This window comes from Alexandromys fortis, unplaced genomic scaffold, assembly GCF_014885135.2.
Source record: "Alexandromys fortis isolate MF-2015 unplaced genomic scaffold, M_Fortis_MF-2015_v1.1 scaffold_177, whole genome shotgun sequence".
Lineage (NCBI taxonomy): Eukaryota > Metazoa > Chordata > Mammalia > Rodentia > Cricetidae > Alexandromys > Alexandromys fortis.
The window spans coordinates 384,077-396,639 of record NW_026068056.1 but is presented as its reverse complement, the minus strand read 5'-3'; the positions used below and the strand labels follow the sequence as shown (position 1 = coordinate 396,639).

The 12,563-nt window shown below is 45.3% G+C and overlaps 1 protein-coding gene across 1 annotated transcript in view; it reads right to left on the bottom strand.

Moving 5' to 3' along the window:
• Nucleotides 1–12,563, bottom strand: part of Dpp6 (dipeptidyl peptidase like 6) — a 434,651-nt gene that overhangs the window by 301,487 nt on the left and 120,601 nt on the right. Inside the window, exon 3 of the mRNA XM_050119955.1 lies at nucleotides 7,871–7,969. Within this exon, the coding sequence (XP_049975912.1) occupies nucleotides 7,871–7,969 (99 nt within the window). The remainder of the gene's footprint in view (nucleotides 1–7,870; nucleotides 7,970–12,563) is intronic.

Here is a 12,563-nt window from a genome sequence, read left to right as displayed (position 1 = left end):
CTCCCACCTGTGGGCCCATCTGCTCATCTGCTCCAGTGAGGAGGAGAGTGAGGGCTATGGGACATGTTGAGGCCCTTAGAAAATTCCCTGAATAGTCTCTGTGTTCTTGAAACAAATGATTAATGTTCTTCTTCTTTTTTTTTTTTTTAAATCAGTCTTCATGCTGAGGAGGAAAATGCCCAGAAATCTCATTTGAGATTCTCTTTCTCAAGGAAAAAAAATGTATGTACATATACAGATACACACTCAACCCACCAACATATATTTCCCTAGATCAAAAAGGCCTTTGTAATGCAAAAAAAGAGATCTGTCAACCAGTAGGCATGGGCTGTAGCAGAGAAGTATTTAAATTTCCCAGAAAAGTAATGCTCGCCAAAGATAAAGAGTCAGACCTCATCCCTCTTTGATGACAGACTATTGGCTCATACTAGCCTCTGAGGACTGGAGGACCAGCATCATGATGTTCCAACAGTGGGACATCATGTCATTGTTGAGGTGTGGCGGCAGACTGTGAGCATTTCAGAAAGCCAACATGGGTGGTGTCCGAGAGCTCAGCTGGTCACTCCCTTACTTAGATGTCCCCCTAGAAGGGGAGACACAGGTCTGGCCTTCGCAATGAACTCTAATGTGAAAATCTCAAGAGGATTTCTCTGAGGTCAAGCCAGAGGAGTGAATGGGAATTCACAAAGAGAAATGTTGGTTCAAAACATTTGCAGACAGAGACAGGAGCAAAAGCAGGAAGGGGGCAGTGGGGTGGTGGTCCACCGGGTGAGCAGGCCGAGGCTGTGATGCAGAGAGGAAGTGGCAGTGGGGTGGAAGAAGAAAAAAAGAAACCCAGGAAGGCACACCAAGGTCTCTCCAAAAGCCATCTGGATAAGTCTGAAAAGAGGGGCTCGTTTTTTGAGACAAGTTCTTTCTTTTACTATTATTTAAAATTTTTTCATTTATTTTACATACTGATCACAGTTTCCCCTCCCCCCTCTCCTCCCATTCCCCTCCAGTTTTCCCCACCTCTCTTAAACCCCTCCCCCATCCGCTCAGGTCTTTGAGACAGGCTCACATTCTGTAGCTCAGGCTAGCCTCGAACTGCCCTCCAGTCCTCTTGCGTGCAGAGACTACAGTCACGGCCCATCACACACACAGCACATTTAACTTCTTTGCGTCATATTTTTCTAGCGTCTAAAGCATTGACTCTCAACCCTTCCAATGCTGCAACCCTTTAATACAGTTCCTCATATTGTGGTGACCTCCAACCATAAAATTACTTTGTTGCTACTTCATAACTGTCATTTTCTACCGCTATGAATTGTAATGTATCTGTCATGGAGGATTTCTGATATGCAACCCAGCCCCTGCCCATCTGTATTTAGTGAAGACTGAAATAGAATCAGAGAGACTGAAGTCAGGGAAATGTGTAATGGAGCCACTGTGGCTGTTTGTATCGCCCCTGACACCGAATGCTCCTGCCCTCTGCATTCTTCCTGTGGGAAGCATGGGCAATAGCCGCAGGAAGATTCGGAGAAGGGTGAGCAGATCGAGGTTTTATCTCAGATGAAGTGTGGGGCTTCCACGTCAGAGGAGGGGGCAGAACAGCACTGATGGGCAGGCTTTGACGGAGCACAGGTGTGGTCAGATGTGACTGCCTCTGCCACCAGAGGAATAACTGGGCTCCTGAGGCTGGGATAGAGGAAAGATGCGGTGGACCACAATAGAAGAGAAGGGCAGTCAACTGTTGTCTGCACAAACATGCATTGCAATCACATAGTGCGTACAACTCAGACCTGCCGTACAGCACAGGGGTGTGCTTCAGGGTTCACTGTATGCAGCACTTCACATGACCCCTCGTATCAGGCCCATCTGCTCACTGGACACACGTTATATCTGCATATCTGTATATCTGTGAGAGAAGATCTAGACTGGGTTCATTGAGGCGGGAAGTCCTGCTTTATCTGTGGGTGGTCTGATTCCATGGGCTGGTGTCCTGGACTGAATAAAAGGAGAAATGGAGCCGAGCACCAACGTGGTGGGCAGTTTTTTTGTTAAATTGACGAAGGTTGGGTTAACATTGGAAGAAGAAACCTCAACTGAGAAAATGCCTCCGCTAGAGTGGCCTGTAGGATATTTTCATGATTAATGAGTGATGTGGGAGGTGACACCGCTGGGCAGGCGGCCCTGGGTTGTATAAAGAAGTAGGCTGAACAAGCCCTAGGAGCAAGCCAGTAAGCTACATTCCTCCACGTTGCTGCTTTAGTTTCTGCATCTAGGATTCTGTGTAAGTTCCTGTCCTGACCTCCCTTAGTGATAGACGGGTGTGGAAGTCTAAGAGAAATAAACCCTTTCCTCCTCAAGCTGCTTTTTTCTTTAAATATTTATTTATTATGTATACAATATTCTGTTTGTACGTCTACAGGCCAGAAGAGGGCACCAGACCTCATTACAGATGGTTGTGAGCCACCATGTGATTGCTGGGAATTGAACTCAGGACCTTTACGAAGAGCAGGCAATGCTCTTAACCACTGAGCCATCTCTCCAGCCCCTCAAGCTGCTTTTGGCCATGGCATTTGAAACAGCAGTAGAAACCTATGATGACCGGCGCACATCTCTCTGTTTCCTGGCCGCACATGCGATGGGATCACGGCCATACTATCTCGCCCTCACACGATCCCGGTTATGGTGGACTATCCCTTGAACTATGAGTCCAAGTAAATTCCTCCTTCCTTGAGTTGTCTTGGTCAGGGATTTTGGAACAGACAGAGGCAGTGAGAAACAGGTTTGCTCTGTTTACCCATCCTTCTTGGGTACTTTCCTGTGATCAATGTGCCCATAGGCCAGGGTGCTGCCATCAGGGATACCCAAGGTATGTCTTCTCTTCCACTCTGGTTCTGATTGAAAACTGTGGTCTCCCAAAAGCAGTGGAAAAACACAAACCATTTTAAGCGTGAATTTCCTTCTTACTGAACCCCTCAAGCTTTATTTAAAAAAAAAAAAAACACCCATCTGGTTTTTCAGAACAACACGGAGAAGCTAAAACACATTTGGGAATGAAATTGCTTTGAGCCCCGAGCACCAAGGCCAATTTTATCTCCTCAAACATAGACTTTTCCAGTAGCAACCAGCCAGCTGATCCTTTCCTACATTCAAAGGAGGCAATTTTCTCCAATTTTCCAGTCTCTCCAGCTCTGTGTCCCGAGACACAGAGGGCTCTCTGCCAACAAGTGGAAGGATTCAAGAAAATGAGGTGACCAGAAGAAAGTCTGCACCGGGCACGGCTGTCTTTTACTACAGAGGCAGTTGGAGTCCAGCCTGGGCAGTATGAAACTCTGAACAAAAAAGAATTGAAAAATGACAAGGGGGTAGGTGGACTCCATGTAGAAACCCACTACCCTCATTTTGGAATTAACACCAATCCCAGCTGGGCATAGAAAGGGACTATTTGTCTAAGAAGCAGCTTGTGGGGATGGTACAGGAGACTCAAGTGGATGAGTTTCTCATCAGTCCACATTAGGAAGTTGTATTGTGTGTGGGACACAGTTTTTTGGGGAGGTATGTGTGTGTTTATGGTTTCAGATGGGATCAGGACCCCCGATTTGGAGATGTGTCTTAAGGTTAAATCTGTAAGGTCTTCGAGGTATATGAGACATAAGAGGAGGGCTCTAGTCTGGAGATGTGCATTTAGGAGAGGTCAGAACACTGATAGCAAGAGAGGAAAGATCTAAGAAATGACCTTGAGGAATTGGCATTCTCTAACTTGGAGGTCCTCTGTGACCTTGACAAGCGGAAGTTCAGGAGCCTGGGGTAGATGCCTAATCAGAGTGGGCACTGAGGCAAGGGAAGCAGAGTGTGAATAGGATTGTGGTAGACAGCTGTCCCAGGTTGTATAGGACAGGGAGACCTGTAGAGACAGTGGGGACATGGACAAGAAGAAGGTCAAGATGTGAGTGTAGAATGGGAGTAGAAATGAGGATGTATTTATTTCAAGATCAGCGTATTCTCATGCACAAAAATGTTCAGGGGTGAAAGAAGAGGTTCCCTACAATTATTCCTCAAGCCAGTAAAAGCCCACCCATGATCTCTTTAGAGGCCGTGTAGAGAGGGGCAGGTCACTGGTGGCTAGAAGAGGGGGTGAGTGCTGCAACCTCTCCCAGGTCATTTCAGATGAAGATGATGGATGGAGGAGTGAGGCGAGAGGGGAAGGTCTGAGGCTGCCCATCACTTCAGGCAGAGTAGAACTGGGCTGATTCAGTCTGGAAAGAAGTGGTAGCCACAATGTCGTCCCATGTCACACAACCCTGGAACAGCACAGAAAAGATCCCTGTGGTAGCTTCTATAAGAATGGCCCCATAGGCTTATATATTGGAATGCTTAGCCATCAGAGAGTGGCACTGTTTGAAAAGGATTAGGAGGCGTGGCTTTGTTGGAGGAAGTGTGTCATACTTCTCCAGCACCTGCCTGCAGGCCACCATGCTCCTTGCTATGATGATGATGGACTAAAGTCTGAAACTTAACAAGGCTCCAATTAAAGGCTTTCTTTTCCAAGAGTTGTGGTCATGGTGTTTCTTTACAGCAATAAAACAGTGACTAAAGCTGTCCCCAAAGGTCGAGAGGACGAGCAGTTACTGTAACAAATATGAGGAGTTACTTAATGCAGCAGGTGTGTGGAAGCATGCAGCTGCTACCAGTCTCTCGCCTGCAGGCAGGAGGGACCTCCCAGGAAGCAGAGGCCTTGTCAGCTCTGCTAGTTTCTGCTCTTCCTCTATGGAAACAAAAGCACAAGGAAGTTCTTCCAATTTCAGGGTTCTAGAAGATTTCAAGCTTTCAGAGAAGGTATGCTTAAGAAACAATAAAGTAAATAAAAATTGCTATTGTAATTAACCCACAAATCAAAGCATTACCCAGCTGGTATAATGACACACAAACACGGGCTCAGTGAACTTCTGTCAGCATGGCCATTCTGAGAACATGGAGCTTTGCTTAGTGTTTAGAACCTTACTATTAATTACCTTTTAATCACTTATGCAATATTATATTACCAACAAGACTATTAATTTATTTAAAAAGAACCAAGTAAAGTCTACAGTCTTAAGAATTTCACCTAGCATAGTTTCCTTATGATAAAAACAGAGCCTTCCTTCTAGACCATGAGCTCCAATATTAAACCTAAGCCACATGTTAATACCAGCGATTGATGTGAAAAAAAATCTAAATTACTTTCTCAGTAGAGAAAGTCTCCATTTCCTTCTAGCGGTCAGTAGATGGTAGGAGCTCTGTGCTATTCACAGCCCAGACAGTGCTTAAAAGCAGAAAAGGTAGCTGGTGAGGGCACAAGAGAAATGTCCCGGAGACAGGAGACCCGGATCCCACCTGGTGTGGCAGTCTGTAAACACAGAGAAGGTGAGGTTGATGTGGGATATGGGCTGAGCTACTTAAACACTCTGAGCCTCAGTTCACATACCTGAAAATGGACCAGTGGAGCCTGTGAGAATCAAATGGCTTAATAGGTGTGAGGTACTTACGGAGAGGTTAAGACATACCAGACACCCAGGGGATTATCCTGAGGAGGAGGGGAAAGGAAGAGAGAAGAGGGGAGAAAGTGGGGAAGAGAAGAGGGGTGAAGAAAAAGAAGAGGAGGAGGAGGTTAAATTAACCCCAGTTTGGGGGGAAAGAAAGCACTCTGGCTGGCTTCCCTTGGGTGGAGTCAGCGCATCTCCAGGCAGCTGTTCTCATTCAGTCAGAACAAGTTCCCAGCACATGATGCGGACAGCGGTGGGAGGGCAGCTCAGAGACACCGCCCTGGCTTTCAGTGTCTTATACAACCTGTGCCTCTGTTTCATGGTTTACAGCCCTCTTCCCTCCTTTCCCCTCCCCTTCTCATTTCCTCACTTTCCCCCCCTTCCCTCCTCTTCTCTTCCACAGTCACTAACACCACCCCCCGCCCCACCCTGCTCATTTCACATAGACTGTTGCTTTAGGTGTAGGCTGCCTGAAACCATGGCAACCTAATAAAAAAAGTGCACATCTCTACTTTTGGCCCCTGCTGGAATTTTTCCAGGTTCTCTTCCAGTGGTCTCTGAGCCCCAGAGTTGGATCTGGCACCCTTATTTCTACCCTTCCATGTATCCTCTGAGCTTGTTTCTGCCCCCGTTTGGATGTTTTACTTTCTCATCTCTGGGTATTGTCTCTCAGCTTGCATTTGGTTCTGCTGATCACAGTTTAGCACAGGCTGATGCTTTAGACTTACATTTCCCAGAGGTCTGTTCTCTTATCTAACAAACCCTAGCCATCCATTTAAGACTGCTCACAGTCTCCAAAATGCCTTCCCACGGAGAGGGAGAAAGCGGGAATCCATCTCTCTGCATCTATTGAGTTAGGATCAATGTTCCTCTCCAGAATGCATCCTTGGGCTCCCAGTGAGACTGTGCTGCATTCTCAAGATCTGACCTTGAGCACTGCCTGAGTGCTCAGACCTGCCCAAACACTGAGTCAAAACACAAATGTGTGCATGTGTTCATTGATGCATGCACATGTGTGTGGGTGCTTGCAGTCACACACACACACACACACACACACACACACACACACACACACACTTGGGGTAGGATGGGGGGGGATGCTAAGGCACCTTCAACACTGAAAGTGAAGTTCACTCCCAAGGCAGCAGGAGACCTCTGCTCTCTTATCCCCCTGTGCTGGGTCCCCACGTACTATATCCACAGACACCCCCAACACCCCACTTGTCATTTCTCTGAAGACTTTACAAAACACATACTTTGAAACATCCATATCCTGATTTGCTCAGGGAAGGGGCTAACCTTGGGGTCAAAAACTAATACCACAATCATAGTACAGATAAGAGAGAAACCACTGCCCAGAGGAAGAGCTAGAAGGTGGGAGTACTGCTAATTGACTTTTTTTTCAGTTGGCAAAGTATGGGAAGCCTTCCCAGGGCTATTGGGTAACAAATGGCTCTAACAATACCACACCAAGCACTACAATGCAAAGGGCACAAAACTGGGGGTCGGGTGGGTGGCCATCCCACCGTGCTGAAGACCACCTCTGCCATATAAGGCTCTCAGGAAACCTGCTGCTCTCTGGAATACCCTATCCCTGAGCCTGGACCTGATGCCCTGGAAAGGCTTGCCAACCTGAGAGCAGTACCTAAAGGGAAAACAATGCAAAGCACAGCCAGGGACACAGCAGGAGAAATGCCACCTGCCAGGAGGGCAACAGTGCAGGCTCATGGGATTTGAGACCCCCTTGGAGGAAAGTCATCCTCCCGGATGCCAAGAGTCAGGACCATACCGCTATCTATACCCTGTTCTGTTTTTGTTCTGTTGTTTAAGAAGAAAGTCTCCCAAAACTCTAAAATGAGATTGGATCCAGGTTGGAGCTGAGAGGGAAGGTATGCGTCTCAGTATCTGCACAGATCTCTGCACAGTTCTTGGTCACAGCTCCCAGGTGAGTGAACGCGAACTTAAGCAGAGAAGACCAGTACCAAGGAGAAGGCATGCTCAGTAGAGCAGCACCATAAGCTCTGTTGCTTAGCAACGTGTTTCATCTCCCTGAGAGAAGTAATGGCTCCAGGAGGGAGGGGACACATTGAGGATGATGGAGGATGGGTCCTCAACAGACACATGTCTCACAGAGCTGAGGCCATGCTGACGTCTGTGAGGCAGCCTGTAGAGTAAGGAGTGGCTTTCCCAGGGCCACCTGCTCTGATGATGGCAATGTGTTGACAGTCAGAGTCACAGATCAGACCTTCTGCAGAGCTTCACTGCCACAAGGGAAGAGAGGACAACCTCCCACATAGAGATGAACGAGAGGAAGTGGGGTGGGAAGGACATCCCAGGTTCTCTAAGAACTACAGACATACCGCTTATCCACTTGGCCTCCGGGTCATGAATTTTGAAATCTTCACTGAAAAGATCTTCCACAGTCACCTTCTTCTTCTGAGACAGACTAGTATCTTCCGCTGGAGAGAAAAGGACAGAGACAGTTAAACGCTATGGTGGATCAAAGACCGCATAGGCCACTGTGCCAGCCATTCAGAAACAGTGAACATGGTCAAACACAATTATGGATTGTGGATGGTGGATGAAAGCCAGTCTTGCTTTTCTCTAATGAAACTATCAAAAATATGAGAAAGCCATCATGGTTCAGTAAAATTCCCTACACACACACACACACACACACACACACACACACACACACACACACGTACAGAGCTGACCTTGGATAGATGGAAAATACCCAGTGTATTGCAAAAGAAAATGACTGAAAGATGTTTTGAAACCAGAGAAGAGTAGCTGGACAATGCTGTACATGACAGGCCTCTTGCCTCTGTCCATTCTGCCCTTCAGGTTTGGATTGTACCCCTGCTCTACTTAGCAGCTTCTAGGTGTCATTCCAAGGCGAGGGCAGCCTGCTGTGGACACAAACACACATGCATGTGCACACATACACACACACACACACACCATCCTTTTTCTTAGACGTAGAAGTAAATGTGTCTCACAGCTGGAAAGGGTTATCAAGAGAAAAGATACTCTTATCCAAAACAGAGCTCAATGTCACAAGTAGACAGGCAGGTTGCTAGGAGTTGAAGGACAAAGAAAACATCTTAAAGATATTCAGTCTCCATTTGTGTCACCTGTCTCTGGCCATCTTTGGATTAAGGATTAGTTCTTGTTCCTATCAATGGACACCCCCAAATACTTGTATGCAAACTCCCAGGACAGCCCTTCCCATCCTGACTGGAAGCATCTGGGAGAAGCTTAGGAAGTCGATGAACTAATATCCACCCAGAGAGGACATGCTCAGTTAATGGTCCCTCTTGAGCAGGTTTGAAAACCTGCCAGCTTTTATCCTATTTACAGAGGTCAAAGTGTCTTGGATTTCAGCCCCCCCCCCAGAAGAGTCTATCTCCATGACAGCCACAAAATCCATTTATCTGCTTAGGAAAGACACAAGATTCTCCAGGAGGCCTGAGAGAATAGTTGGAAAACCCAAAGCTAGGCTGTCTAAGTTATTTCTCTTATTTTCACTTGACTAAGAAAGAGACTATTCTTTCAGTAGAAGTATTCAAAGCTTTGTCTACCTATAATGCTGCTTCTTTCCCTGTCCTCTTAGCTGGAAGATGCTAGATTCACTGAATTTCCTTAAAGACTTGGATCTTCATTTCATCAGCTCAGTTATAATGTGGGGTTGACTGAGGTGGTGTTGATTTTTGTGGCTGTTTTATTTTTTTTCAGGGGTGCAGCAGATTGAAGTTGAGTCCTTATGCATGACATCCAAGCCATCTGCCCCAGGTCATTGTTTTTGGCATCTGGTTTCTGGTTGTTAAGTTTGTGTTTCTTTCCAATTTCTGGCTGTTGAGCCATCTTGGGGCCATCACTGTGCTTGCTTTGTAACTCCATTTGCCTTTAAAATTTTTCTATTTCCAAATGTGTAGTGAGTCTGGACCATAGCAAGAAACTTTGTGGGGATTGCATATGGAACAAAGAATAATCTCTGAACAAATCTCCCAATGCTTTAGGATTTCAGCTCATAGATTTTATTAAGTCACCTCAAATTCCTTCCTTCTGGCTCCTCCAGATGTTACATATTACAGAAATCACTAGAGAATCCATGTGTCCCTGTGCAGACCACATCTTACCTAACTTCTCTCTCTCTCTCTCTCTCTCTCTCTCTCTCTCTCTCTCTCTCTCTCTCTCTCTCTCCTGCTGTACTAACAAGGGACCTGACTTTTACTAAACCATTTCTGAAAAGCATTAGAATTTGTGGACGGACTGGCATCCTACATGCTCAGTGGGAATACTGTGAACAAAAGTCTTAGGAATTACAATGGGATACAATCAAAGGTGTCCTTACTGTGAGACACAATCAATGGTCACATACTGAGCAATCGAGGTTCCAAACACAACATCTTAAAACAAGCAGAGCCCCAGAACATGTAGAAGCCCAATGTCAACATGTAGAAGAATGAAAATAGATCCATATCTATTACCATGCACAAAACTCAAGTCCAAATGGATCAAAGACCTCAACATAAAGCCAGCCACATTGAACCTCATAGAAGAGAAAGTGGGAAGTACACTTGAATGCATTGGCACAGAAGATCACTTCCTAAATATAACCCCAGTAGCAAGGAACTGAGAGAAACAATTAATAAATGGGACCTCCTGAAATTGAAAACTTTCTGCAAAACAAAGGACAATGTCAAAAAGACAAAATGTCAGCCTACAGAATGGGAAAAGATCTTCACCAACCCCACATCAGACAGAGGGCTGATCTCCAAAATATACAAAGAACTCAAAATATTGATCATCAAAGAAACAAATAATCCAATAAAAAATGGGGTACAGACCTAAACAGCGAACTCTCAACAGAGGAATCTAAATGGCTGAAAGACACTTAAGGAAATGTTCAACATCCTTAGCCATCAGAGAAATGCAAATCAAAACAACTCTGAGATTCTATCTTACACCTGTAAGAATGGTCAAGATCAAAAGACACTGATGATAACTTATGCTGGAGAGGATGTGGGGTAAAGGGAACACTCCTGCATTGCTGATTGGAGTGCAAATTGGTACAGCCCCTTTGGATATCAGTATGGCGATTCTCACAAAATTAGAAAACAACCTTCCTCAAGACCCAGTAATACCACTTTTGGGTATATACCCAAAGGATGCTCAATCGTGCCACAAGGACAAGTGCTCAACTATGTTCATAGCAGCATTGTTTGTCATAGCCAAAACCTGGAAATAACCTAAATGCCCCTCGACTGAAGAATGGATAAGGAAAATGTAGTACATTTACACAATGGAATACTACATAGCAGAAAAAATAATGACATCTTGAATATTGCAGGCAAATGGATGGATCTAGAAAACATTATATTGAGTGAGGTAACCCAGACCTAGGAAGACACATATCATATGGACTCACTCACAAGTAGCTTTTAGACATAAATCAAAGAAAACCAACCTACAAATTACAATCCCAGAGAATCTAGACAACAATGAGGACCCTAAGAGAGACATACATGGATTTAATGTACATGGGAAGTAGAAAAAGACAAGATCTCCTGAGTAAACTGGCAGCATGGGGATCATGGGAGAGGGTAGAAGGGGAGGAGAGAGAAAGCGAGGGAAACAGAAAAAAATGCATAGCTCAATAAAATCAATAAAAAAAGGAAAAAAAAAAACAAGCCAAGCCCATCCCTCTAGTGACTTTCTGTCTGCCACTGAAGTAGCCACAGAAGAAGATAGCTTAAAATGTGGTGTGTTTTGGCCTCCATGGGCATCAAACATATACCTGGTGCATCTAGATATATGTGGGCACTCACACTTCTCCATAAAATAAAATAAATAAGCTTAAAACTCTTATTTTGAGTTCCTTGCTCATGCTCGCTCTCCTTCTGCTCCTGATTTGGACCTTGAGATTTCAGTCCAGTGCTCCTATGTGGGTCTCTGTCTCTGTCTCCTTTCATCGCCTGATGAAGGCTAATATTCAGGAGGATGCCTATATGTTTTTCTTTGGGATCTCCTTCTTATTTAGCTTCTCTAAGAACCCGAATTATAGGCTCAATGTCCTTTATTTATGGCTAGAAACCAAATATGAGTGAGTACATCCCATGTTCCTCTTTTTGGGTCTGGCTTACCACACACTGAGACAATGGGGATGTTCTATCGGGAACTCACCAAGGCCAGCTGGCCTGGGTCTGAAAAAGCCTGGGTTAAAACAGGTCTCACTGAACATAGTGGACAATGAGGACTACTGAGACCTCAAGAACAATGGCAATGGGTTTTTGAGCCTAATGCACGTATTGGCTTTGTGGGAGCCTAGGCAGTCTGGATGCTCACCTTACGAGACCTGGATGAAGGAGGGTGGTCCTTGGACTTCCCACAGGGCAGAGAACCCTGATTGCTCTTTGGGCTGACGAGGGGGGAGAACTTGATTGGGGGAGGGGGAAGGGGAGGAGAGGCGGAGGTGGGGAAGAGACAGAAATCTTTAATAAATTAAAAAAAATAAAAAAATAACAGAAAAAAATTAAAAAAAACTCTTATTTTGATTTAAAAATTTTAATGAACATGTAAAAGACATGTGTATAGTGGAAGTTTGTGATAGAAGCACTCTGTGTGTGTACGTGCGTGTATGCGTGCGTGTGTGTGTGCGCGTATGTGTGTGTACGTGTGTGTTCTATTAGGCAGGAAACTGCCCATAAGCAGCTATACATTTTGTAGTTCCTGTCTGTTGTATCTCTGGGCCCTATTATATAATATTATATTAGCTATTATATAATCCACTGCTTACAGTTTGATTCATTCCGTGTGACTTTTGAGGTGCTGGTGGACATGAACACTAATTGATGTGTCTGTCCATAAGTCATGGTGAGCCCAAAAGCAGGGAGCTCACAGCGCCATGGGAGCCAGAGTCAAGCAAGCAAGCAGATCACAATAGCAACAGTGCATGAGCCTCGAGGCTGCCAGGTTTACCCCACGGTCAACAGGAATAAGATGGAAGGAGGAATTCTGGGAAGACTTTCCCAAGGAAAGAACAGCTTA